This window comes from Populus trichocarpa, chromosome 9 (genome assembly GCF_000002775.5).
Source record: "Populus trichocarpa isolate Nisqually-1 chromosome 9, P.trichocarpa_v4.1, whole genome shotgun sequence".
NCBI lineage: Eukaryota > Viridiplantae > Streptophyta > Magnoliopsida > Malpighiales > Salicaceae > Populus > Populus trichocarpa.
In genome coordinates, this window is record NC_037293.2 from 12522122 (window position 1) to 12548757 (window position 26636).

The 26636-nt window shown below is 35.9% G+C and overlaps 4 protein-coding genes across 4 annotated transcripts; 1 reads left to right on the forward strand and 3 right to left on the reverse strand.

The window, feature by feature from the left end:
• Positions 1-999: 999 nt before the first annotated feature.
• Positions 1000-5990, reverse strand: LOC7474912 (rho GTPase-activating protein 5). The gene is made up of 5 exons (XM_002312787.4): positions 5114-5990; positions 3493-3613; positions 3210-3329; positions 2132-2362; positions 1000-1797 (listed from the first exon to the last, which is right to left on the reverse strand). Exons 1-5 carry the CDS (start codon positions 5503-5505, stop codon positions 1216-1218), a joined length of 1446 nt encoding a protein of 481 aa, XP_002312823.1. The 5' UTR covers positions 5506-5990; the 3' UTR covers positions 1000-1215.
• A 3345-nt stretch (positions 5991-9335) lies between these two features.
• On the reverse strand, positions 9336-12474 carry LOC7460063 (uncharacterized protein At2g27730, mitochondrial). Its single transcript, XM_002312786.4, has 4 exons — positions 12308-12474; positions 12075-12207; positions 10059-10097; positions 9336-9788 (listed from the first exon to the last, which is right to left on the reverse strand). Exons 2-4 carry the CDS (start codon positions 12183-12185, stop codon positions 9564-9566), a joined length of 375 nt encoding a protein of 124 aa, XP_002312822.1. The 5' UTR covers positions 12186-12207; positions 12308-12474; the 3' UTR covers positions 9336-9563.
• Positions 12475-13333: 859 nt separating this feature from the next.
• LOC18102218 (superoxide dismutase [Cu-Zn], chloroplastic) lies at positions 13334-15611 on the reverse strand. The gene is made up of 6 exons (XM_006379300.3): positions 15322-15611; positions 14864-14907; positions 14722-14761; positions 14390-14421; positions 14164-14239; positions 13334-13728 (listed from the first exon to the last, which is right to left on the reverse strand). The coding sequence occupies exons 1-6, from the start codon at positions 15512-15514 to the stop codon at positions 13562-13564; spliced, it is 552 nt and encodes a 183-aa protein (XP_006379362.1). The 5' UTR covers positions 15515-15611; the 3' UTR covers positions 13334-13561.
• A 1894-nt stretch (positions 15612-17505) lies between these two features.
• On the forward strand, positions 17506-24814 carry LOC7474910 (protein transport protein SEC24). The gene is made up of 14 exons (XM_002313560.4): positions 17506-17905; positions 17995-18060; positions 18763-18816; positions 18929-19101; positions 19378-19564; positions 19664-19809; positions 19884-20038; positions 20311-20392; positions 20476-20591; positions 21971-22069; positions 22247-22370; positions 22826-23103; positions 23727-23941; positions 24044-24814. Exons 1-14 carry the CDS (start codon positions 17578-17580, stop codon positions 24253-24255), a joined length of 2235 nt encoding a protein of 744 aa, XP_002313596.1. The 5' UTR covers positions 17506-17577; the 3' UTR covers positions 24256-24814.
• Positions 24815-26636: the final 1822 nt, after the last annotated feature.

The window sequence follows — 26636 nt, forward strand, 5'->3', positions numbered from 1 at the left end:
GCTGTACAGACTATACTGATGTTGATCTGGCTGGTCAATATCTTCAATCACCACACATCTTCACCAGTCCATTATCTCTGCGTATAATATATATATTTCCTTTTTTTTCCTGTTTCTTCTCACCACCTTGAGCATCTATCTTGTCAGTGTGATTTTCATCATAAAGGGCACAAAAGTATGATAAGAATCATTGGTTTTGATCATGCACTACCGTGATGAGCAGTAATACATCAATTCATTGACATTAATCCCTTCTATCTTGGTCTGTATTTATTGTAGATTTAGGTCAGATTGTTAGCCACACGTAAGATGGGCTGTGGACACGATCTTTAGGGAAGTCCTGTGAACATCAATTCACTAGTCCATTGCCTTTGTTAACATCATCACCACTCACTAATCTCCATGATTAAGCTCCAATCAGCTGACCCTGTTACACAAAATCTATGTGCTTGTGAGCTATGGATTTATCATTTATCAACCTGAACTAAACACAGGAAACCGTAACAAAGACCCTATGTTACTGTAATCTTTACAGCCAGCAGCTCTTGGAATATTCCCACTGGATCTTTGCACATGTCCAATCCTGTTCCAGGAAATGATTGGCTGTTATCCTTCACTTTTAAAAAGCCTATCTTCAGCTTGATACAGTACATCTTGACATATAATGACAGGGCATTATAGTGCCAATCACTAGGCAAGTAGCTCCTGTTCTAACCGTAGAGTGCCATAGTCGTGTGTGTTTTTTTGCCGCAACATTTTACTGGTTCAGTGGCTTTTCAGAAGCAGCGCCACATCTAAAATCTGGATATTCTGATTCTAGTACAAGTAGCTGCTAAATCTACAGCCATAAGGACTACGTCCAAATATAAATGGGGACAAAAACAAAAGTTTTCAGCAACTAAAAGATGGTATAAAAGACAATGTTCGATTCTGAAATGGAAAGAAAAAAAAGGGAAGGGGGAAAGATCCAAGATGATAATTGCAGAAGACTAACAAAGCTAACATCAATGTTACTCAATTGTTAAAGAAATGAGGCTGTAATTTTAAGTAGAAGATGTTAGTTCCACACCAATGTCATCCATCAAATTGGGAAACCACCAAGCACACAGAAACCTTATGTGAACAATAACAAACGTACTCATTCTTTCCAAATCAAAGATACATATCCTCCTTTTTTGAAGAATCAGTTGGGACAAAACTACTTTTGGACACCCTTCATCGCCAAGCTTCAATACGCTCCGACCTTGACTCTATAAAGCTACTAATTCCTCGAGTCTTGTTAGTAGGCGGTGTTAAATGAAGTACAGATGACTGCCTGCTAAATTTTCCAGGACTTTTTCTGAGACTGGAATTACTTGATTGGCCAGCACTGTTCTTTCGGGTACCTGCTTGAACTCCGGCCTTAACTCTACGACTGTATGTGTCATTGACTAAGTCAACCTCGGTAGCCGTCTCACAGGAATGATCTCCACTGGCAATTAGCTTGTCAACAGAGGTTGCATAACTTAGGTCTTCTTCATCAGCTATGAAATTGTTTTGACTGGAGTTGTGGGAACTTTCTACAACAGGTTCTTTAGCCATGAAGGCTCGCTCAATTGTTTCATTTTCATTTTCTCTACCTTCGGCACAGGACAGCGAAGGGCTCTCGTGACCGTTCTCATCAAATGGCTCAAGACGTGAAGAAGGTGACGAATCCACCACAGAATCTTCTCTCTCTCGCAGTGTCCTTAGGATAAGGGTCTTGAGGAAATTCATCACTTGGACAGCATACATTAAGGCAGTCAGAGGATCTGCCATCTGCAACAAAATTAAGACAAAGGGCGAATCAGCACACCAACAATTGCCCCATCAAAATACCGTTAGTAACTAAGTCTCTGGCTGGTCCATTTGCTGTGCTCTTACATGGCAGAGTACTAGCATGTAGCATCTACGGACATAATCGAAGAAGAGATTGAAAAGGAAAGTGAGAGTTTCACTACTATTAGCTTCCCTGAAATCAAAATAGGCTCTAATCTAAAGAAAAGCAAGACAAATCATTTGGATGCAACAAACAGCATGTAAAAATCAGATCTTAGATAAACAAGAAAAATCATTGAAGTTCAGGAACGTCCAAATAACAATAGACATGTACTTGAGTCATGTTCGGTGCAAAAACTGTGGCTACGTTGTGTGCATTCATCTTGTTCAGGTGTTCTTGTTGGACAACATCAGCCATCAGATTGATCGCCCAATCTAATAGAGCAGCTTCTGTTGGAGGCAGATTTCTTGCAAGATTAGCACAATCCTCTTCAGTTCGACATTCTATTACTTGTTCAGGCGATAATGAATCCAGAACCCCTGTTGGAAGCTCTCTAAACCAAGCCTAGACAAACAGATGCCTTCAAGTCAGTATAGCCATGTGTTGAAAGCAAAAAAAAAAGAAAAAAGAAGTCAATGCTGAGACAAAAAAGGAACACTTTCTACAGATGGAACCCCAGTCTAAGCACAGAAGACAGATGATATGTTCAAAGAAACTGGATTGCAGATGAGATGATGGCAGTGAAATGGGGCAGCCACAGTGCAGCATTTGGCGACAGAGAATATGTGGAACTGAAGCTAGAAATCAGGCTGGTAATGGTGGCACAAAAGAATTGCAGGACCCATGGTTGTAAGCAATCTTCACCGAAAAGCTTAATGATGAAGTGCCGTAGATCCAGCTTTATTGAAATGACTTTCAGAAAATAATTATGTAAGAAGTTGAGTTTTTTGAACTGCAAATAGCATGAATTTATGCAACATAAACAAGTAACTCATACCAGTAAGATAGCATCCAGCAATTGACACAGGATAGATATGATAACTAGATCATCACAAATTTACAGGTCCATAAACTTTTAGAATAAAGGTTAATTTAATTTTGTCGAGCCTTATACAATTTTCCTCTACTTTTGCTCCCCGCCAAGAAAAAGAATTGATTGTTGCTTACAATTTTTTTCTGTCAGCTTAATTATAACAAACACAGCTTACAAGGATGTTATATGTGTGATCTACACATGGCAGCATTTCTTCCATTTTTTTTCCTTGTTTCACTATCTTCAGTGTAGCACTAACCAGTTCAATTCGCCTTACAATGAATATGTAATTTTCTTCACTATTAAATGTGTGATAATTCATAACTCAAGCAGGTGCATAATGGGGAAATGATCCGAGAGTAATTTATGTTGCTATACCTTGATAAGTCCTGCCAGACAATGTACATCAACCCCTTCTGGTACCACCCCACCATTCAGTTGCTCCCTAACATACTCCTCCTGACTGTTTTCTGCAGCAATTCTGAAAATCCCTTCCGCCTGAATGCAACAATTAATAATTTGATGATGACCATAATCAAAATAAAATGAAATCCAACTAATTAAAATTAAAACAAGCCCCAAGATACCTAAATCAGACAATTTCCCCATCTCTGGAGTCAGCATAATGATGCTAACAGAGAAAAATGACAAGGTGATGTACCTGCAAGCCTCCATGAGCATACAAGCGTCTTTGCATTAGCAAGAGAATTGTTGGCACGCTGTTCCCTCTTGAGTCATATGACAACTGCATAGATTCTGTGGAAACTCCAAAAACAGTTGCGCTGCATAATGAAAAAAAATATCAAATTAATAGGCAAAGAGCGAGGCAGCAATTGTACAAGTTAAAATAGCTAACTGCTTTTAATTGGCATGATGTAGAGCTCAGTAGACAGGAATAACTTAAAAACACAGCTTCGGTGCCATAGGTGGTTTGTTTAAACTAGCAGTGAAACAGAACATTCAACATGTTAAATCCTGGAGTGCGTCTGTCTCGCAAACTGATCAAGTGGGGAGTTTGTGATTACACACATACAACTACAACCATAACCAAGGCACCAGTGCAAGTGATCAAGAAAGGGGGCTTCAGTTCATCTGTAATAGTCAAGTTGTGAATAACAATCATTTTCTAATTTATATCACTAACACGAAACAAACAGAATTCAATTCGATAATCAAGAGGGAAACAAGACTTCCATCAGCAGCAGTTAGAACAAATGAATGCCGTAGTGGAATCAAAAGTTTAAGTAGAGTTTGAGAATATTAAATTGGTTAACTTATAATGTTTGGGGAATTGAGATAAAATAATTTCATCGCAAGGGCTGGCGCAAACAAATTGGGCATTCTGACTTTCTATGAAGGCTGAGTATGGAACATATACTCCCTTAAACAAATGAAACTTGGTTCCAGAAATTAAGCATTTGTACAAAGGTCCGTGAAGCGATTTCTATGCGTCAATCCATGCAGAACTAAGTTGAAAAGGTTGTGGTATTTACATGGAAAAGTCCAACTTATGTGGATTCAAATAGCTGGCCAGCAGCTACTCCTCATTCCAAGAATATAATGCATCAAAATAAGACGGGAAAGAGGAGTGGTCTGCCACTTCTCCCCAAACTTGGGGAGTTAACATAAATGGAACTAAAAAGCTCCAATATTTTACAATAAAATATCAGATAATGCTTTCAATATTTGATATAGCTGATGGTTGTTTATGTGCTCAGATCCATGATTCCAACTAGCACCAATATAAAAAATGGGAAAGAGCAAAATTTAAAGGTCAATTTCTCCTATTTGTTTATTACTACAAAGCTTTTCAGTTGAATCTCTTTAATACTTATTGCTTCCAGAAATTGTTTCTGCTGCAAAACTTTACAGTTGAATTCTTCTCTCTCTCTCTTTTCCCAGAAAATGGAACTTCGCAAAAACATCAAACTTCAATGGAGGCGAAAAAAGGACCAAAGAACCTTAAATTAGTTATAAGAAAATCCACAATTTCAAGACTGGATAAGGCAATAGAACCACAAGATTGAATCCATCACTTGGGTACAACAAGCTGGAAAACATTACAACATACAAAAGGGAGCTTTCACCAATTAACTGCTAAAAAGTCCACGTTTATGAGAACTGCATTTGCAGAAACCAAAGAACAAATCAAAGAAACAATAACTTGCCAAAAAAAGAAACTTAACAGTGCCAAGGATTGAAATAACCATAAAAAACACAAGAAGGATAAAAATAAAGAAAACCCGCAATTTCATTTCGATCAAAGAACACAATGTACCTACCTAGCACTGGGAGGCCTCCTGGGGACTTCGGGTTCGAACTCAACAGGCAAACCCAAGAACCCATTAAACCTATCAAAGGTAACATGAGCCACATGGCGCACATTGGTTGGCCAACCAATCTCCATGCTAGCACAAAGTTCCCTTCTATCACTCTTGCAAGCCACTAGAGACTTCCTGAAAAGTGCCACAAGAAGAGCTAGTAAAGAAATCTGATCCCTTTGATTCTTTTCTCTTTGCTTCACCAACTCCTCGTCATCTTCATCAATGCCATCTTGTGTTAAAGGAGATTGTGGGGGTATACAAGTCACGGAGGAGGAGGAGGAGGAGGAGGAGGAGGAAGTTGGTGAAGGAGAAGAAGGGAAATGTGAAGGGGAGTGAAGGACTTCAGTCATGGCTGGCAAAGAAAAGGTCCAATCTTTTCTTCCTTGAAATATTAATAAAAAACAAGAAAAGGAAGTGCTTTTCTCGATTTTTCAAGTCTTTTCTTTAACAAAATAAGATTTGTTGTTGAAAGAAGTCTTCACAGAAAGAGATTTGTGGAGTTATATTGAAGGAATAGACTTTCTTTCTTTGAGGGACGTGAGAATCATTAACTCTCGCAAAGAAAAAAAGTTCATGTATTCTTTCTTTCTCTCTTTTTTTAATATTTCTCTCTCTTGAGAATTGAAGAAGCAAAGTAGATACTAGATAGAGAGAGAGAGAGAGAGGATTTGGTGGGAAATAAATTGATTGTATAGAAAAAAGGGAAAGGTAATTAAAAGGGTGATTAATTAGTAGCTTGAAGTAGAAGGGTTTGATTATGGTGGGTCAATAAATTCTTTGCAGGGATAGCTGTGGCTGTGGCCTCTTCTTGTCTTTGACAGCCAAAAAAAATCACATTTTTTTCAGAGATAGCTGAGCTTTCTCCGGGGGAATTGAAGCGGCCCTGTAGGCTTTTTGAGAAGAGTGGGGGCAAGGGGGCCTGGCTCAAGCTTGCTGTAAAAAAAACTCTACCCTTGGTATGTTAATGTCTATGAATCAGCGCATGAATCAAGTAACAGCAGTAAAATATGGCCATGGCCATGGTAAAGATGAAGATTTTTGCTCTCCCTCCCTGTTACTTCCATTGTCAGACTTGACTGAACTCTACCTAGAAATTACCATGAAATTAAAAATCACTTTTCTTGCTGATGAAGAAGCAATATTGTTCAACAGTTGATAGTCTTTGCTTGTTGAACCAGCAAAAACCTAGATATGAGTTTCTCCAACAATGCAAGACTTGTTTGTTTTGGCAATGGTGAAATCAAACCTTGCCTTAGTTGGCATCCTCTTCTTGAAGTAGATGTGAATAAATGCCATAGATATGCGGGTAGGAGTCGCGTGAGTATGACATCTTGCAAGTTCTTGAATGTGTCGTTAGATTTCATAGCCATTATGCCCCTTTTGTGCTCATCGAGTTAAAAGGTTTGTACATAGTTATTAAACACCCAAGAACGACTCGGATATTAGGTCGTCGGGTCAACCCGAATCTATGTTTTTTTAATATAAATACTATATAGTATAAGCTCTAATAGCTTGTTATCTTTTCATCACTCGTTAAAAATTGTTAAGCATACAGTATAGATTAACGTGAGGAAAAAAAGAAGTATATGAGTGAAAGAAAACATGTGGATTAGTTCTTATGAGAATATTATGGGCGTGCTTGGCACCCACGTAATTGATTCAAGAGATAAAAAGAGAGAGAGAAAGAAATGGATCCTCGCTAATATCATCAATGATGATGACATGATCTTAATTTGCGGACAATCATGCTACTTTTTTATATTGCTTTACTTTAATGCCAGAACTTATCCTTTGATATTTGTGTAGGATATATCCAAAACGAGACCCAATTTAAGATCTGCATATCACAAGTAAGTTAATTTGAATTAATTCAGATTTAAAAAAAAAATTAAAAAAATATTATTTTAATAAAAAAAAAAAACAATTCTTTTCATTTATCCCGTCTAAACAGACCCCAAATTAATAAATTATCAAGTTGATCAATTAGACTTGGCTGAATCTTATAACCATGTTCATAACTACTGGTTGAGAAACAAATGCTATGTTCAATGTTCAACAATTTTTCAGCATAAAAAAATCGGGTCTTAGATGATAGTCAAGTTTACCTGATAAATTACTTATTAAAAGAGGCTTAGTTCATGAATCACAAATTGTTGTCAAATTCTACTATAAAAATAGAAATTATAATGTTCTGATCTTTTACTTAAATGACTAATTACTTAAGAGCAAACTCAATTCTCTGTAGAGAAGAAGCTAGGCAAAAGAAAGACAAAATCTTCAAAATAAAAAATTATGGAAGGTGTGTTCCAACCCTGCTGTTTTCGTGACAAATTGTTGGCCGGCCCACAACTTTTCTTGCACTTGTCTTTGCTTTTGCGTGATTCATGTAAGCTGCTGGCAAGCTAGTGGTTGTTGCTAATACTTGCAAGCAAATTCAACCACCAAATGTCTTGTTTCTTTAGCTACAATAACCAAAATCTGTAGAAGTGGTGAAGACATGGAATTACAAGTGTTTTTGTTTTTTATTTTCGAAAAAAAAAATCACAATCCTTTAAGTTTTCTGGTTATGATAAAATTCTTTTTTTATTCAACGATAAGGATATTTTTAAATTAATTTATGTATTAATTAAGATTAAATTTCTTGTTGAAATTCGAAGGAAGAATTATTAAACCAAGGGACAAATTAGAGTTATGGAACTGGGCTCAATCCAACAAATTAATCTAGTGACTTGTTGATCTGGATTTAATACAAGTTAAGTTTTATATTAAATTAAAGGACAGTTGAACTGGTTAAACTCAATTATTCAAGCAAACTCCTGCTGTTGTCTTGTGATAAGAAGTCCTCCGTTTGTTCGTCATCAGAAATTTAAGATCGAACTGATCCAGAGGACAGGAACCAGGACAGAAGTAAGAGTGTTTTTCTTCTTGCAGAATAGGTTATGGAGAGCAAAAGGGATGGTAGAGAATTCAGCAAGATGAAGGGAATAACAAGGACAACAACCTATTTTGTTATTGATAATTCTGAAATCCCAGATGGGGTTTTGATGGAAATTCTTTTAAGACTTCCATTGAATTAATCTATATTCAAGTTCAAGTGTGTATCCAAGCGATGGCTTTCAGTGATCTCCGATCCTTATCTTGTCACCTCCTTTTTGGCTCAGCTAAAGAAGGAGAGTTTATCACCAGCATGGGACCTTCTCTTCTGCTACATGTATAATGGAGGTGGTGAGATTTCTGCCAAAGATATGGCTCCTCGTCTAACGTTCAAAAACCATCCCGACTTTAAACCTCGAGGTTTTTCCTTGGAATTTCTGACATGTGAAGTACACCCACAAAATCAATCCATCAAAGTGTTAGCCGCAAGCAATGGGCTGATGTTAATGTCATGCCCTCGTATTGTTAGACTGTATATGTTATACTTGCTAGCAATAGTCTACAATGAGATTATGCATTGGCTTGCCTGTCACTTTACAATCATAGCTTACGATCCAAATGTGAATTCTGGTCAATGCCGCTCGATAAACTTGCCGAAAGACTGGCAGTGTCCCCATCTCGGAGTTCTTGGTTTGTGCCGCGAAACGCCTTTGTTATCTCCACGTGGATGCAGGTAGTGTTGAACGATTTCATGAGTGTCTGCGTGTGTGGGAACTCAAAGATTATGATTCTGGGGAGTGGTTTAGGAGGTCCAAACTACAGCCTTCGTAGCATCTTGAACAACCTCATGCGTATTGGCTTTGATACATAATAATTCTTATCTCTCGCTCTAATAAAACATGTGCAAACTCCATTTCAATATCAGCATTGAATTAAACATCCTCAACATGGCGATCTATTACAACATTAAGTTCATGGTTTTCGTTATCCATAGCAATCATACCATTAACATCTTCAACAACCTTATTTCTATTGGCTCGATCCATAATAATATTCAGATTTATTAAGTCTTCATCCTCGTTGGTTTGTCCATAAAAATCTTGCTTTAACTATGGTGAAAACCCTGATTAGTTGCCATTCAATTGACCATACAATACATTATAACATTGAGGTTATGGTTTTCATCCCCCATAACAATAACATCATTAACATCTTCAACAACACCATCCCTGTTAGTTCGATCCATAATAACATCATCGCTCTCATGATTCATCAAGTAAACGCCATGAAAGAAAAAGCTAGCATCTCACAAGAAAATTGGTTCATTTTGTTATTAACGATCCTGATATCACTTTTGAATGAAATTCTTTTACCACTTCCCTTGAAAATTATATTCAAGGGTGTAATGTATCCAAGCACATCGTGTGCAAAATCCTGCTTATTGGTAGCTACTACCATGACTCCAAGGGTGGTAGAAGCAACTAAAAAGTGATGCCTCCTTCATTCTTTTCATTCTTCACAAAACACAATGGCATCAGTCCCGTACTTCCTCTTGCTTCTTCCCACCAGATTTGAGATACCATCCCAGAGCACCAAGAGCTGTAATAGTACCAGCTACAACTGCATAATTCCGGTATTTGTCAGTTGATACTTTTTCAGTGGATGATCCTGGTGGTGTTGAGGAAGCAGCGGTGCTTGCTTTGACATCAGCTGGTGCCGCACCTGAGCCTGAGGCAGTTGTCTCCTCGGGTTTAGGACCCTGAATAAAATAAACAAGTTTGAGCTTCAAGGAATTGATACAGTTCCATCCAAGAAAACCTAATTAAACAACAGTGCAGCCGATATAGTATCTTTTCTGAGAAAGCTGAAAGGGGTGAATTTTTACCCCTGTAAAAGTACCCCAAACCCAAGAGGTAATATTAAATGCTTGAAAAAAATAATCAAGAAGTCCGAAAGATGTATTCTATTCTGATAATAGCACATACGATGGCAATAACAAAGTTCAAAAGAAAATGTGTTGTAACCATACCTTGCGTGCAAGTTTCTCCAGTTTTTCTTGCTCAACTTTCTGCAAAAGCCAAAACAATGTACTGCATCATAAGCTATATGAAAAGAAGTAGAAGTCCTAAGAAATCAGCTATCCTTTCATTAAAATGCTGTAAAACTACTAGATAATAAAGTAGATAAAGATAAAAATATTTAATCAGTTTTACCAGGGCACCAATCAGACATAATGACATTTATTATGATTTCAGTACAGGCAAGATACTCAATTGCTTTGGCGCAAAAAACAACAATAACATACACACAGGGTTCTTCTTTAACTCTTTTGGTGTCATACACATCTTAATAAAATGCCCTCCCAAGTCCCATCTCTTTCTCTCATCTGGTTAAATAATAGGGAAGCACAGTTCTTGACAGAAATAATAGGTAAAGATAATAATTTGAACTTACAACAGCAAGATTGCTGCCTACAAGAATGAGTTGAAATAATGTACTATTCCAATGAAAACTGTACCACCAAAAGTCATCACTCATTTTGAAATTAACCATTTTTTATCCATAATTGGTGCATAAATTTGGATGCTTTAAATCAATGCATCATCCCATCAATTAAAACATAGAAGATGGTAAGATTCGAAGAGACAATTTCCCCTAACAGACCATTCACCTAATCAATCCTTTCCTGAAAAAATGGCTCAAATGCCACATAGAACTCGTATGAAAGCTTTTTTTTTTGTGTTCCCATATGATTTCTCTCTCTCAAAAAGGAAGGCAAGGTGATGTCAATGCAAGAAAGCTGTTCATAATTGCATCAAATGAGTTAGCGGTTAAGAGCCAACAAAGGTAATCAGGCACTAAAATCTAATAGGATTGATAACTAACAGTTCAACACCGCATACATGTCAGTTTACCAAGTTGCAAGTTTAAAGGTTGGCGCTTTTTTTTTCAATCAAACTGTAAAGATAGGGATGATGGCCTTTTCAATTTCTTATAATTACAAAAAGAGAATATCAATTTTTGGCATTTAAACAAAGCACTTTCAACTTTATTCATATTTTACAAATATAAGAAAAACACAAAAGTCAAGCATCACTAGTGTGTTTTGTCCCACAGCTGTGTGCTGGAGCTGAATGAACATCTTAATTGTACAAACAAACTTTTCAGAAAAGGTTTCATTTTCAATAGAATTTCAACCATACTTCCTCACTTTCTATTTGCTTACTGTCACAGGTTGAATACGCTACTAACCATTTCCCACAGGACAAACTTCCCCTAAAATTGAATTTGCCCTTTTTACTAGAAAATGTAGAATAATAAGCTTTTAGATTGTTTTTGCCACAACTTTTCTGGTAAATCAAACAGTTGCCCGAAAACTAATTTCCTCTTGTTTCACTCTCTTTTACCTCAATTTTCCTAGAAATGACATTCCTATACAACTTTCTGACAAGCACTAGGGGGTGCAAAATATTCCCAACAAGCATCTAATCCTCATGCACTACCAAAATTGAAAACATTTTAATTCCAATACATGCAATTTAAAAAATCCCACCCACTAATAACTACAACCCGCAAACCGAAAATGCGAAACAAACACTAACTCGAGCAATCCACCAACATACAGAACACAACAAATATCAGTTTCAGTCTTTCACGATACCCCACAACGAAAACAGTTTACAATAAGGTGGTCTAATAATAATTATTAAGCTAGCATTCAACCCAACAGGCATTGTTTACACCCCATTTCCAACGAACTAACAAATTTTTTCTGTTACAAGAGGCTGGTTCTCTATTCTTCTTAGATCGTAACATAATCAAAATCCCAAATCCACCAATTCCGCTACTATCACTACAAGCAAGCCTTATTTAGGACTAAATTGCACACACACAAAATGACAGATTTTCTTCGTTATAGCAAAAGAAAAAAAGGAACTTTTCAGGACAATATCAAAAATAAAATTGATAAGTTTGCAAAACAAAAACCAAAGGCAAAAACTGTAAAAAATAAATGCTGGGTTTTTCTTTTATTTATTTATATTACCTTAATGTAAACATTTTCTGCAGCCTTTTCCTCTTCGCCAAGCACTTTACCACCACTCGAAAACCTTCTAAGAACTACTCGTCTTGCTGCAGAACCAATTGCCGTCGCCATCGTGAGCACTCCTAATTACCACCTGAAATCATCAACTGGTTAGCAATTTCAATCGAAGAGACGGCAGTGTTGATAGTCTTGGATATTAAATTAGGGATTACGAGATATATTTATTAGCTTACTGAGCAAGATATGCAGCACCGATGCAGTGTGGGAGAGGGAGAGATGGTGTGGGCTCTAGCTGCTTTGCCTGGCTTATAAGGATTAAGGGGGCTGGCTGGCTTTGCTTGGAAATGTTAACGTGGGATGGGAATCAAGTGGAGTTGTCGAGGAAAGAAGATTCTGACCGTTGATTTTGAGTTTTTAGGTGAAAATGATGATGATTTTTTAGTGGGACCGGGTGTAAGAGTCATTCAAGGTTCTCCCGTGTAAAATCTAGATCAATCAAGTTTATCCGAATTTGTTAAAAACATCAAAACAATATATTACTTTAAAAATATATTTTTTTTCAAAAGAAATAATAAGTTTTAATTAATTGATTGAGCCACGTAATAATCTAGGTTTCTGAACTTATCATACAATTATACTAATTAATTTTTTATATATTTATTTTTATAAAATCTAGCCTGACTCTGATGAGAGGTTAACCTGTCGGCTGTCATACTAAAACGAGTTTAATAATAATATAAGGAACTTTCTATGAGGCCGTCTTTAGTTTGCTAGTGTTTCTGATGATTCTGATCTAGACTAGAAGAGAGCGGAAAACGAAAGCTGCAAAAAAAGGTCCCTATATTTTCTGATATTCTCAATTGAGTATCTCCTTCCATATTCATTTATGAATTCATCCAAGTTGTGCTTTAGTTTTTGTAATAATGACGTTGTTTGTAGGAAACATTTGTGGAGAGTTTGGCTAAAAAACTTAATTGAGAATTTTTTAATACTCCAAGGACTCGATAGAGACAAAAAAATATTCTACAGGGACTTAAACGAGACGAGGTTTCTTCTTTCATTTTTCTTTGCCTTTTAGGTATTTTGACAACCTCCTACAAAGGGAAAACCTGTTGTTATTGACCACATCAGATGGTCAGATTTCATTATTGACACAAGCAAATATTGAGCAGATGAATTTGAGCTGGAAAACACAGCAGGCATTTTAGAAACCAGTGACATTAATTAGCAAACCAGCTGCATCCAGTAGAAGTTGAAGCAAAAAAAACCAAGAGAATTGACATTGATTTTGTTCAAGAAAATTTCCTCTGAGAAAGGTTACAAAGACAGAAGGGATATAAATAAAGGACATGATAATACATGATACACAGGATTTGTTCTCTCCAGTACATCAACAAATTATCTCATTTCTAGATACATTTCTCCCATCAAAATGTAGTTTGTAGAATCTGTTGGATAGCTTTTATGGATCTGCAACGTTTCTTCATCTACTCGTTTTTCAACTTGTTGCTCAAAAAACTTTTCGATTTGCCAGTGTAAATAGATTTTGCTAACGATAAGGCTTTTAATGCTGCAGAAGATGCCTTTCTTTTCCAAACGTTTTTACGAATCCGCTTCTTTGTTCTAGAAGTACGTTTTTTTGGAACAGCAGTAACTGCAGTAAAAAAACAAAGAGGTTACATGTTATGCACGTGTGCAAACACACAAGCAGACACGGGTATGAACGTTGCATGCACAAAGCTAAGAATGCTACGCACAAATTTTTAAGTTTTCATATATAGAAATAGTTGCCCATGATACTGTAAAATGATAGAAAAGGGCAAATTCACAAGCATTTAAAAGTTAGTTTCATCTACTGTGTCCTGCACGCGTCCCTCCTCACACAACAGACAGATTGTTTGTCATGCTTGCAACGAACATAAAGATGTAAAAACCTGCTTCTAGACAAACACAGGTAATAATTTTTAATAGGAAGCTAAGTTTGACAGGTAACAACATTGATGTTGCAAAAGTTGTATGCCTCCATGGTGCACTGGGTGTCAACCACAGAGATATCAAGATTGAAAGTGAAACTGGGATACGAACTTACGCCTTCCAAGGTCATCCTCGAGCTCATCGATCTCAAAACCGCTTCCAATCAGAGTGTCAAAACCAATCAATGGTATCTGCATTTTTAATTTTTTTTTGTTAGAGCTCCAAAACTGAGTTGATCTGAAATAAGAACATAAACCATGCTTCCAATCAAGGAAAGGAAAGGGGCATCCTTTTAACAGGACAAAAGAAAAAAACATTATGCTTAAATATTCAAACATTACCTGATCATCCACTATTTCTGCCTCTACCACTCCTGCATTACCAAAAATTATGCAAGGATAAGTTAACTAGTTCACAGGAGCCCATAAAAACCAAATGAAAATACAGAAAGGCAACACAAATCAGTGTTAGCAACAATGCTTCCTAGATCATCCGCATGACAGATTTCATCCTTAGGGGCACCATGTGTTATATTGTTAGGATTAGTATGTGATCCTGTTATCTGAATTTGAAAAAGGCAGTCAAGCATCATGATTGTATATGCATTAATCGAAACAATTTAAGAACCAAAACCGAAACACTTTGCTGCAAATGCAGTGCTTTCAAGTCCTACCTGTTGAAGTGCATCCATTTGTTGTATCACCATAGTAATCCTAGTAAAAAGTCGTGAGTTTTCAAAAAAATATATCAGAATATGGAAAGCAACCTGTATTCAAGTCCAAGTATGATGGAAGTTAAAGGCCAAGAACACTCACCCCTGTAGTAAGACCAGTAACATGAACATTCACAGCTGTAGAACCTATTTAGAGCACAATGCAAACTTCAATAATAGTAAAATTTGCCATGATTATCTAACTTGGGAAGTTAAAAATTCAAACTTCTCAGAAATGAAGCAACAAAAACACAATAAATTAGCTCACTGAAGTCTCAGGAATGCATTCATCACCTAATTTCAAGCTTGAAACTAAATAATTTCAACAGGAAATTGAAAACAACAACATTTGCAGTTAATTTTCGAAGATTAAACATCAAAGAACAAAAAATAACAAATATAGTAAACATACATGAACTCAGCAAGGCCAAAATCATAATGCAGTTAAGACAGAACCCATCAAAAAACAAATTCAATAGAGAAAACCCATTAACCAAAAACAAAAACCAAGCACGCGCATTTACTCTTTTTCTCTAATTTAAAAAGGAGAGAGAGGCAGACCATTGGAGGTGCCATTAAGGACAGCAGCAGCAGCTTTCTTCTTGGTAGCAGTCTTGGCAGCGAGAGAGAAAGAAAAAGATTGAAGTGGGAGACTAACGGAGACGCCATGGAATGAGGAATGATTAGAGGGAAGTGGAGAGAGGAGAGAATGGAGCGTTGGTTGAGATGCTGTGAGTGTTGCGTGGGATGCCATGGCTACTGCTATTGCATTTCTTACGATTTGGGATAGGATAATAATAGAGAGAAATTCTGTAGATAATGTTTAGTGAGCTGAGCTTTCCTGGTGGAGTCTGCTCTGGAAATAAAAGGCCAGTCTTTGCCAATATAGCCCGGTAAAGCTTTGAACTTTTTTATATAAAAAAACAAAAGCCCAATACGAGGTAGGATTTGATAGAAAAACGTAATAATAATAATAATAATTTTGTGTTAGTTATTTGCAAATAATTTACTTGGTTTTATTTATTTTTCTATTCAATAATAGAGGATATTTTAAATTAAATTGATAAGACTAATTTTTCTACTTGATGTAGATAGATTTAATAATTAATGTTGATTTTAATATTTTAATTTACCTTTAAATATAGGAGTGGATTTTTTTTTGTTGGCTATATAAAAGCATTCTTTGAAGAACATGTATTTAGCTAACTCTAATCTAATAACAAAACATGACAAATCCTCGCAGAAAATAATTACACGTGCCTGTAATTTACACCATCAAACTATTACTTATCAGTTTTCATAACACACTTTTCAGATTAAAACCTTAAAATCTCAAAATATATATAAAATGAAAGAAAGAAAAGTTAATTTCGGAGTCAACTACATTGTTGTTTGCACTGTGTTACGGGTAAAATTAATTAATTTAAATATAAAAAAATTATTTAGATATTACAAAAATGTTTTATAATAAAATAAAAATTTTAAATTGTGTGAGGTTGACCCGACTAATTTTATAAGTTTAATTACACTTTAGATAATAGTTAAAAATGTAACTTAACTAGAAAAACAAATATGATATTTTTATTTTAATATTAAGATGGAAACATATTGGATCAATTTAGGTCAACTTGAGTTAATCTATTAAATCCACAATCCAAATCATGAAACAAGATAAACTCATGGAAAACAAATCAAAATAAAATATGAAACTCAATTCTCGTTGATCTTAACATTGAAGTGTAAAATTAAAAAAATAATAATAATTTGAGTCAACTCAGGTTAACTTACCAAAATCACAACTTGATTTATGTGACTAGAATAACTTCATAATAAAAAAAAAATTGAGACAAATAATGAAGCTCAATTCTCAATCAACCTAATATTATGTAATGAAATCGAAAAAAAATCAACTATACAAGAGAAAAAATTTGACCCGAGTTAACCTGGGTTAATCTGTCAAACCTTAATTAGACCGAGATAACCTTACGGAAAGTAAATTGAAAAAAATATAAAGTTTAATTCCGAATCAACCAGATATTGAAGAAAGAGGTTAGAAAAAATAAACTAGAGAAATAAAAAAAATAGAGTTAATCTGTTAAACTCACAACTTGAGTTATAAGATCGGAATAAACAAGCCATCAAAAGAATAGATTAAAAAAAAACTTAAAATAACAAAAAGAAAAAAAAAAAATGTGAACAAGGAGAGTAATAATCCTCAATCAGTTGCTGTTAATTAATCATTTAAATCTTGTAGTAATTTTTGAAATTAATACACCACTGAAAAACTCTATGCTTGCAACATTAATTTAATGGACTGGAATTAGGAACAGGAATAAATTTAAAGAAGAAAAACGCTTGTTGGAGTATAGTTATCAAACAGTGGCAGATCAACTCGTTAAATTGAATTTAATTTAATGTTGATCTGTTTAGAAAGCTGACCCAAATAAATTTCAAGCTAACTTGTGATCTCAGAAAATCAAATGAAATTTTCTTTTATTTATCTAAAACGAGGATGTTTTAGATAAAACAGTAAAAAAACACAACCATACATGGGTTAAACCCACTGATCCAGAGTTAACCGTGTCACATGCATAGCCATGACTCACGAGTAATTAAATTGAGATTTCCTAAAAAAGGCCAGCAAGACCACCTCTGCCACGTAAACCTACCATGAACCCACGTGGCCCAACCCCACCGGTGGATTCCACGTAAATTCCCTCCTCTCTCCCCACTAACTTTAGCTTCCCCAGACCCCCCGTTTGTTTCCCGATAAAATAAAATAGTAATAATAATAATAATAATCTTACCACCTCCACCATGGCGGTTCGAGCCACCGTGTCTCGATTCCCGAAGAACGAAGACGAGCTGGAATCATCGGGGCTACCATGGGGAGTAACAGTAACGCCGTTTGCGTCCAAAGACGAGAACGGACTGTCTCCTGTGTACGGATTGGACGGCGATTTGTTACCTCGCTGCGAGAACTGCTACGCTTACTTCAACACCTACTGTGAGCTTGATCAGTGGGCATGGAATTGTAGTCTATGTGGCACTCTCAATGGACTCACCTCTCAAGCAATCGCGCGTTACTCGCATCCCCGGTCTTGTGCGGAGACGATGTCTTCTTTTATCGATCTCGAGTTGTCTAGTGAGTAATTTGAAGGATTTTGTGTTTAGCTCAGGGTTTTTGAAGTTTTTAATTTGGTTTATTGAGTGACTAGTGTTTGGTTTGTGCAGTGGAGGGATCAGAGGAAGAAATGATGCAAGCGCGTCCGGTTTATGTTGCGGCGGTTGACTTGTCGTGTGAGATTTTATTAATTTATCGTTAATTTTGTTTTATGTTAATATAATTTGAATTAATCAGAATGCATTAGAGTGGTAAACTCGTTATTAATTAAGTCTTCATAAAGTTTATGATGACTAGAAGCTGAATCTGAATGACCATTAGAAGAGTATAAGTGCATTTGCCTGCACTCATTCTAGTTAGAAACTTTTCTAACTACTTTCTGCTCCCGTTGTGATGGCGAGGCAAGTCTTTGCCTTTCTGCAATATGGGCTCCCGTTTTATAATCATGAAAGGTGGAAATAGGACCAAACTCTTAAATCATTTACTATGCATCACGGTAAACATTTTAACTTAGAGTGTGGCGTATAGACCTTTGAATTTAAGAGATGGAAATGACAATGTGGCAATGAAGTTTCTGATTTGTTCTCATTTAGCTGTAATGGAGTGGCAATGTCACTATGGTGGTGCCTTTGTAACTACGTCCATATCTGCTTTACTTGTCATTTTTTTTTTTTTTTTAATTTTGATTCGAGGAGAATAGATTGGCGTGCATATCCAGAAGCAATATTTTTTTTTTTATTTCTGTTTTTAAATATAAGCAGTTTTTAACTTTTTTATTATTATTATTTGGTGTCACTCTGCAGGCTAAGATCTTTCTAATATATGTTTGATTTTTCTAAGAGGTAACAACTTTTGTATTCTGCTGAATTTGTCTGCAGCTTCAGAAGAATTTTTGGAGCTCACTAAAAGTGCATTGCAAGCAGCCTTGGAAGGTTTACCTATTTCTTTTATTATACGATATTTTTAGATCTAAATGATAGATTAGTTCTTAACCACATGCGTTACGTCCTTTGAGGGTGATTTATTGTTTCTTTTTTGCTGCAGCTCTTGCTCCGGGTTCTTTATTTGGACTTGCTACCTTTAGCCACAAAATGGGGTTGTATGATGTTCAAGGGCCTATTCCAGTTGTAAAGAATGTTTTTATCTCTCCTGATACAGAAGGAACCCTACCGATCGAGCTCGAAGATGTCATGCCTTTGTTACAATTCTTGGCTCCTGTATGTTAGGCACACTTTTTTATGTTTTGGGGATTTTTTTATTCTGTTTATTTATTTGTTGCTCTTGATAAAGCTAAACGGGAAAGAAGGATTAACTCATGTAATCAAACCAATGCTTCATAGAATGCTTAGTTGAGCTAGTTTTGGATTTTTCACTTTTTATTGTCATTGAGTGGTTGTAGTGTTCTCTAGCGCGGTTTGTGGCTTGGTAGTTTAATTGACAAGTTTTGTCTAACTTAATGTTGGTACCATCCTAAGTTCAGTGTTGTGCTACAGGTGGAAACTTGTAAAGACCGTATTACAGCTGCGCTTGACACACTCAGGCCAACAACCTCGTGGGAGAGAACCACAGGTGCAGGGCAAGGACTAGAAGGTGTTCTAATGGGCGGGCGAGGTTTTGGTGTGGCAATGGAAGCCCTGGTTAAGTACATTGGATCAGAATATGGAAATACATTTGCTTTAGGTACATGATACATAGAGTCCACATTATAAAAGGCATCCTTTGTCTCTTGTATGTTGGAGATGTGCTAAGTGCTATTTTCCTTTTTGACACTCGTTGCAGCAAGAGTTTTTGCCTTTATGTCTGGTCCTCCTGATTATGGAGCTGGGCAATTAGATACAAGAAGGTATGGTGAACAATATGCTAGTAAAGGAGAGGATGCAGACAGGGCTTTGCTTCCAGAGCAGACTCCATTTTATAAAGATCTGGTAATCTCGTTGCCTTTGTTCACATTCTGCATTGCAAGTTTTGGGAAATGTGAGCATTGACCTATATTTTACAGGCTGTTGTTGCTGTTCAAGCAGGTGTTTGTGTGGACATATTTGCTGTCACAAATGAGTACACGGATCTGGCATCCCTCAAGTTTCTTAGTATTGAAAGTGGAGGCTCATTGTTTCTCTATTCAAGCACTGATGACTCAACGCTTCCTCAGGATATGTGAGTACAATAGACAATAGTAATTAGAACTAAGATATTCCTAGCTCCTTTTTTGTTGTGAGATCAATGAAACTAGTACTATAATTTTAATTGCAAAATGAGTGCAGTGAATGTCTGGTGTTTGTCATCTCTAAGATGTACAATTGTGCATGTTTAACTAGTAAGGCAAATAAATTATTTATGTGCTATAGATACCTGTCTGTTGTTTTATTATAATCCATCTGTAGTGGTTCTATTATCCACGTGTGATTTTATGTGCTATCTTTTTCAAGGTATCGGATGCTTAGTCGACCGTATGCTTTTGGTTGCATATTGCGATTGAGGACATCTTCTGAATTCAAACCTGGTCATTCTGTAAGTGACAGCTATGTTCTTATGAGTTTGTTGAGCAGGGTCTACCATGTTTTTTACTTACACGCTCAAAATATTTCCTGCAGTATGGTCATTTCTTCCCAGATCCACACTACGAGAATGTTCAACACATTATTTGCTGCGATTCTTTTGCAACATATGCTTATGACTTTGATTTTACGAGCACAACTGGGTTTTCCAGGTATCCATGTATTTCTGAGAGCTAATATATACTGTGATCTTTTGTTGGCTAAATACCATTGGAACTTGACAACAGTATCAATTTGTATAAAAAATTGAGGAAAGTTAATTTAGAGCGTATGAAATAATTTTCTCACAGTCCTTTATGTGATTACTAGTGCGTTGAGTATATTAACTTAAAGCAAATTTTACTGTAATCTGAATGGTTTCTGCCCTGACTGAATCTCAGACATAAGTTAAAAAACAAATCCTTAAAAAAAAAAGCTAAAATAACTATTGTCAGAACACATTTTGGAGTTGAGCTATAAATCAACAGTGATGTGGTGATAATCAAAAGCACAACTGGGTTTTCCAGGTATCCATGTATTTCTGAGAGCTAATATATACTGTGATCTTTTGTTGGCTAAATACCATTGGAACTTGACAACAGTATCAATTTGTATAAAAAATTGAGGAAAGTTAATTTAGAGCGTATGAAATAATTTTCTCACAGTCCTTTATGTGATTACTAGTGCGTTGAGTATATTAACTTAAAGCAAATTTTACTGTAATCTGAATGGTTTCTGCCCTGACTGAATCTCAGACATAAGTTAAAAAACAAATCCTTAAAAAAAAAAGCTAAAATAACTATTGTCAGAACACATTTTGGAGTTGAGCTATAAATCAACAGTGATGTGGTGATAATAGATTTCCATTTAGCCATTTATATTCAAAACTTATGAGTGCATTTTGTTATATCTGTTGCAATATTATTTAATCTTATGCTGATAAAATCACAAATTAATTGTTGAATGACAGCTGCTCCTTCTAATGCATTATTTGTGTTGGCCTTTTTGCCATTTCTATGGTCAACCACAAGTCTATCAAGGAACAGTACAGTCGCTTGTCAGTTAGTTAAGAGTAGAGAATTGCCCACTATAGTTCATTAGTTTATTCAGTGTCTTAGATCATGCAATTTCACTTGATGTTTTCTCTCACAAAACTGCATTTTCTCATGTGCAAACAAAGATTTGGATTTGTGAACAGGGATGGAGGATCAATATGTTCCTTCTCTACTGTAACTTGAAATGGAAAGTGCCACTAGTTTTAATTAATGAGCATGGATAAGTATAAATCTTATTGATGACATTATTGCTCTGAAGATGGCACAGTTTCAATAGATCCATCTTTTGCCTTCTCAACTATTATTCTGACTGACAATTCCTTGGTTGGCTTGACTTGGTTTTTAGGCTTCATGTTTTTTATATAATCTACCTCGCTCCTGCCCTCTCGATTTCTTGTTCTTTGTAACTCATCAAATGTATCTAGTTTGTTTGAGCTTCTTTTCAGTAATTAAATTATAATTGCACTTTAAATTCAATAGCTTCATTATTTTTGCAGATATGCATCTGAACAACCTGTACTACAGATTGCATTTCAGTACACAGTTGTGGTGCCTCCTGAGGAGCTCTCAGCTTCAAGATTGGTTTCTGCTAGTAGGTATGACAAAGCTGGTGTGGTTACTGAATATCTTGTTTTGGTATGAATGCCGATGAATGAAATAAAAATTAGGCTTACTGGACCAGTATTTCATAATATATTGTTGATGCACCATAAGGTTCTTGCTAGCATTCCATCTCTCTCTGGGCTAATGTAATTTGTTGTATGTTTATGCAGAGGCAAGCATTTACTTAAACGCCGATTAAGAATCAGAACTTTGCAATTTGGTACTGCTAGAAATATGAATGAACTTTATGACAGTGTTGATCCTGAAGCTGTTCTATCAATACTTGTTCACAAGGTATCCCCCCATTCCTCTTATAGTAACAATCTGTTTAAAGAAAAGAAAAGAAAAAACAATAGTATTTGATTCCGTTGGTGAACCTTGGGGTAGTCGGTACCATGGTCATAATCATAGCAGGCAATTAAATAAAGAAGATAGTGATCAACGTGTACCAAAATAATCAAACAATAAACAGGGAGTATGCAAGAGAGAAATGCTAATTACCTACCTGATTCGCCTTATCCTAAGGTCTGTTTGTAGCTTTTCTGTATAAGGCTTGCTTGCTGAAAGAATTCTTTGCCAGTTCTTTACGCAACATGGGCATCCTCCTCCCTTATTCTCTCCTCCTCCATTCCTGGCATGAGCATGATTTGTCCTGTTGTCTTTCTATTAATTTAAGTGACTTTGCTCCTTAGGCTAATTGATTGTATATCTATTCAGCATCTGTTGATTATGCATTTTGTTGACTCTAGGTTATATTAGCCTCATCGGAGCAAGGAGTCCAGGAGGGCAGGATGTTGCTTCATGATTGGCTTGTAATCCTCACTGCCCAGTATAATGATGCCTCTAAAATTGTTCAGTTTAAGAATGGTGGTTCAATAGCTTCCCAGATAGATGTTGCATTCTCACAATGCCCACAACTGCAGCCCTTGCCTCGCCTAGTTTTTGCTTTGCTTCGAAATCCTCTTCTTCAGTTCCATGAAGAAGGTGTTCATCCTGACTACCGGATATACCTCCAATGCCTTTGCAGGTACACCATGTTTACATTTGAGTTGCAATATATAACTTGGCTGGGGATCATGTTAGAGCATTTCAAAAGACCTTTTTTTCTCTCTCTTTTCTCTCTCTCTCTCTTTTTTTTTTTTGGGGGGGTCTATTCAGCTGTTGAATTATTATTTTTTACTATTGATGAGTTTAGAAGCACATGGATACACTGTGTTCACTGGATAAACATAATGTCATAAGACTCGTCAGTGGTCTGCTTCATCAAGCCCCCTCCCCCCTCCCACTGTCTTGGGGTTGGGAAAAATGTTGCATATTTTTCTTTGACTTAATTTGTAATTTCTACTTTATTATCCTTGGTGTCTATAATAGTTGTTTTTATTTTCATGCATAAGGTGAAACTTTGGGCTTCTATAATTTTTATCACAATTTACTTTTATTGCGGATATCACCACCTAACTTTTTTCTTTGTTGACCATTCAATGGCTTTGAGGGAGTGGGTGAGCTTGGGGACTCCTCTTTAGAGAAGAGGTTCGCCGTCCATTAGGCTATACCCTGGAAACTTTAAACGTGTTACTTGAAAATTAACCCCACTTTTCTTTTGTATGAAAAATTAGAAGTCTCACTTCTCTGAATGTTTTCTCGCTGCAGTGCACTGGAACCAGGTTCCCTTCATCGAGTTATATATCCAGTATTGATGTCATATTCTACACCAGATAAACAAGCGTATCCACGCCACTCTTTGAGTCGTGCTGCGCTGATTACCAGTGGTAGTCCAATATTTTTCCTTGATGCATTTACAACTCTAATTGTGTTCTATTCTTCTACGGCAGACCCCACACTTCCTTTTCCTCCACCCCAAGATTGTAAGTTGTTTTTATCATTGGAATCTGCTTTTATGCAGAAGAAATTATTTCTTCAAAGAATATCCTCGATCCTCTTTCTGAGACAAAAGGTCCTCTTATCAGGTTTATTGAGGAGTACAATTAACAAACTGAAGCAAGAAAGGAGTATCACTCCAAAATTAATTTTTATCCGGGGAGGGCAGGATGACGCGTCTGCCTTTGAGAACTACCTCATTGAAGAACAGGATGTTGATGGTAGTGGCTTTACTAGTGTCATGGGTTTTGTGTCTTTCCTTGAAGACGTTACCCAAAGTGTGATGGAATACATGAAATAGAAGACCAGACAGGAACCTGCGCATAATTCACCAAGCACAGGAAAAGGCACGTCAACACATTCATTGATGAAATGTGCATGTTCATACAATCTGCTTGCAGTTTCAGAACTCGGTTTGCCAATCAAGATTTGAAAGCTCTGTATCGCCATGGAATCAAAGCATCAGATTGTTGATTATCAATTTGCCTACATTAACCAGTTGGAAGTTCCATTGTCAAACTTTGGAACACACTCATCATCTCTGTAATTCAAAATTGCAATCATGGGAGATCTGCCCTCCATCTTGATTAGAATACGAATAGAGGTTAATCAAATTGTACTGCGAGTTGCTTTCTTCGAGGGGGTTTTTTTTATTAGTATTATTTTTCCCCCTGTTGTGTGGGGAACAAATCATTCAATTACATTGAGAAGCAATAGATGCATCATAATACTTCTTCGGGAGTAATACTCTCCAGTCTTTGATTCAGTGGCTCAAGATCAGCTGGAGAGGAAAGCACTGTTCTGTTCTGAGTTGTTTTAGTAATTAGTGCATTTGAAATTTCTAAGCAGAGATTGGTTTATGTTTTCGTCTCTTCGATTATATTTCTATCTCTTTTTATATATAGACCAAGAGCTCTTCTACCAACCATTTCGTTGAGATCTTGGACAACACATGACGTGCAGTTTTTGAGAAGAAATCCTTTTGAGAACAATGTTACAGCATCTTGATCAGTGGACATTGTAAGAGTGAAATATCAGGAGTCAATGTCTCTTACAACGGCCATTGCTCAATATGTTATGACTATGGAAGTCATTGAGGATGCGATGGAAGAGGAGCAGATTTGATATATATATATGCCGTAAAGTTGCAGTGATGATAGCAAAGACTTCTTTTACAGTTAGAGTTCTGAAACTTCACATCGCCCAGTCATCTCGTCTACAGAGGTCTGTCTCTCTGGTAGCAATCTGCTCCATCTTGAGTGTCTCGTTTTTAAAGAGGAAAGAGATGTCCTCCCCATGAGTTCATGGCGAAACAAAACCCTAAAAGGCCCAGAAAGGCTCTCAAGTTCCCCAGCGTCTCGGATCAAACATGTTTTTGCTTTGCAAATCAGTGCCGGAACTGTATGTTACTTCACGGAGGTCCCGGAATCTGAAACTGGACAATTTACTGAAAAACAAACTGCACATATTTGCATCTCATCAAAAGCAATTAACATAATCGCTCCATTGTGCATATTTGATCCTCACGTTGCCCCCCTGTCTATTATGTGTTGATCTTTTAACACTGACAGAGTGATTTTTCTTAAAAAAAAGTGTATTCTTACATGCTTCAAATCATCAATCTAGATATAAATAAAATTTAATAAAAAATAAAATAAAAAAGCTCATTGTTATGAGTCCCAGCACGGGGATACACAACATTCAAACGTTAGAGTCACGTTTCAGGTGACCTTAAAAGTGCTCCATCCAGGCAGTGGACGATGTTTCCGACCTCGTAACAAAACAGCACCTTTTGCTCCTGCGTTGTGAGATAAGCATGTGATACTATAGAATGTGCACGTGCTACGCCGTTGGTAAACCTAATTTTTTTAGATAATGCAAGTGTTTATAAAAAAATAATTCTAAGACTTATGTCATTGAATTCATTGAGTTCAATAATTTTAGCTAATTTAATAAAAAAAATATAATGATAATAAATAAATTATAAAAACTCTTTCCAGATCTGTTCGGATTAGCATGTAAAATATGCGATATGATTATAATACCGAGGTAACCCTGTTTATAGCAAGTTGAGCAAATTTTGTAAGCTTAATCATAAAACAAACCAATGTTGAAAGGCAATATAACTCGAATTATTTTTAAAATCAATGAAAAATCCTCTAAAAATTAAATAAACAAATAATAGAGCTCGGTCTTCAGTTAAATAAATGTTGATGGATAAAACTGAAAAAACATAAACTCAAAAAAAGGAAAGAAAAGACAAGCAAACCCAGGCAAATCTCCCAAACCTGAGTTAATCTTTTAAACTCATAACTATTTAAATCTTAGACTTTAGCTCAGTCAATAAGTTCAATTTTCAACCAATTTAATGTTAAAAAAAGAAATTGAAAGAAAAAATTAAATTAAAATTTTCATCAAAGTAGACAAATATCAATCAAAAGAATGATGATAAAATTTGATAGGAAAAAAATCGAATGAAATCATGAAAAAAAATATTTTTTAAAATCATATAAAATAAAACAAATAATAATTAAAAGAATGATGACCAAAATTGACAGAAAAAAAAATTGAAGGAGCACGAAATTGAAAAACAATTTCAATTTTATAAATTATTTTAAATAAAATAAATAGTAATTAAAATAACAAAGACCAAATATAAAGACAAAACAAATTGAAGGGTTG

Bases quoted from the DNA above. Each gene is read 5' to 3' on its own strand.
- LOC18102218 (XM_006379300.3), bottom strand. From the start codon at position 15,514: ATGGCATCCCACGCAACACTCACAGCATCTCAACCAACGCTCCATTCT. The intron at 14,422-14,721 runs GTAGGACTTGAA...TTGGTAATGCAG, and splicing joins AAATGGATGCACTTCAACAG to GAGTGGTAGAGGCAGAAATA. The intron at 13,729-14,163 runs GTAAGTTCGTAT...TTTTTACTGCAG, and splicing joins CGAGGATGACCTTGGAAGGC to TTACTGCTGTTCCAAAAAAA.
- LOC7474912 (XM_002312787.4), bottom strand. From the start codon at position 5,505: ATGACTGAAGTCCTTCACTCCCCTTCACATTTCCCTTCTTCTCCTTCA. The intron at 3,614-5,113 runs GTAGGTACATTG...TTCATTATGCAG, and splicing joins AGGAGGCCTCCCAGTGCTAG to CGCAACTGTTTTTGGAGTTT. The intron at 1,798-2,131 runs GTACATGTCTAT...ATTTTGTTGCAG, and splicing joins TTGCACCGAACATGACTCAA to ATGGCAGATCCTCTGACTGC.
- LOC7474910 (XM_002313560.4), top strand. From the start codon at position 17,578: ATGGCGGTTCGAGCCACCGTGTCTCGATTCCCGAAGAACGAAGACGAG. The intron at 20,393-20,475 runs GTAAGTGACAGC...TATTTCCTGCAG, and splicing joins AATTCAAACCTGGTCATTCT to TATGGTCATTTCTTCCCAGA. The intron at 22,371-22,825 runs GTATCCCCCCAT...TGTTGACTCTAG, and splicing joins TATCAATACTTGTTCACAAG to GTTATATTAGCCTCATCGGA.
- LOC7460063 (XM_002312786.4), bottom strand. From the start codon at position 12,185: ATGGCGACGGCAATTGGTTCTGCAGCAAGACGAGTAGTTCTTAGAAGG. The intron at 10,098-12,074 runs GTAATATAAATA...TGGCTTTTGCAG, and splicing joins CAGAAAATGTTTACATTAAG to AAAGTTGAGCAAGAAAAACT. The intron at 9,789-10,058 runs GTATGGTTACAA...TATTTTATTCAG, and splicing joins TGGAGAAACTTGCACGCAAG to GGTCCTAAACCCGAGGAGAC.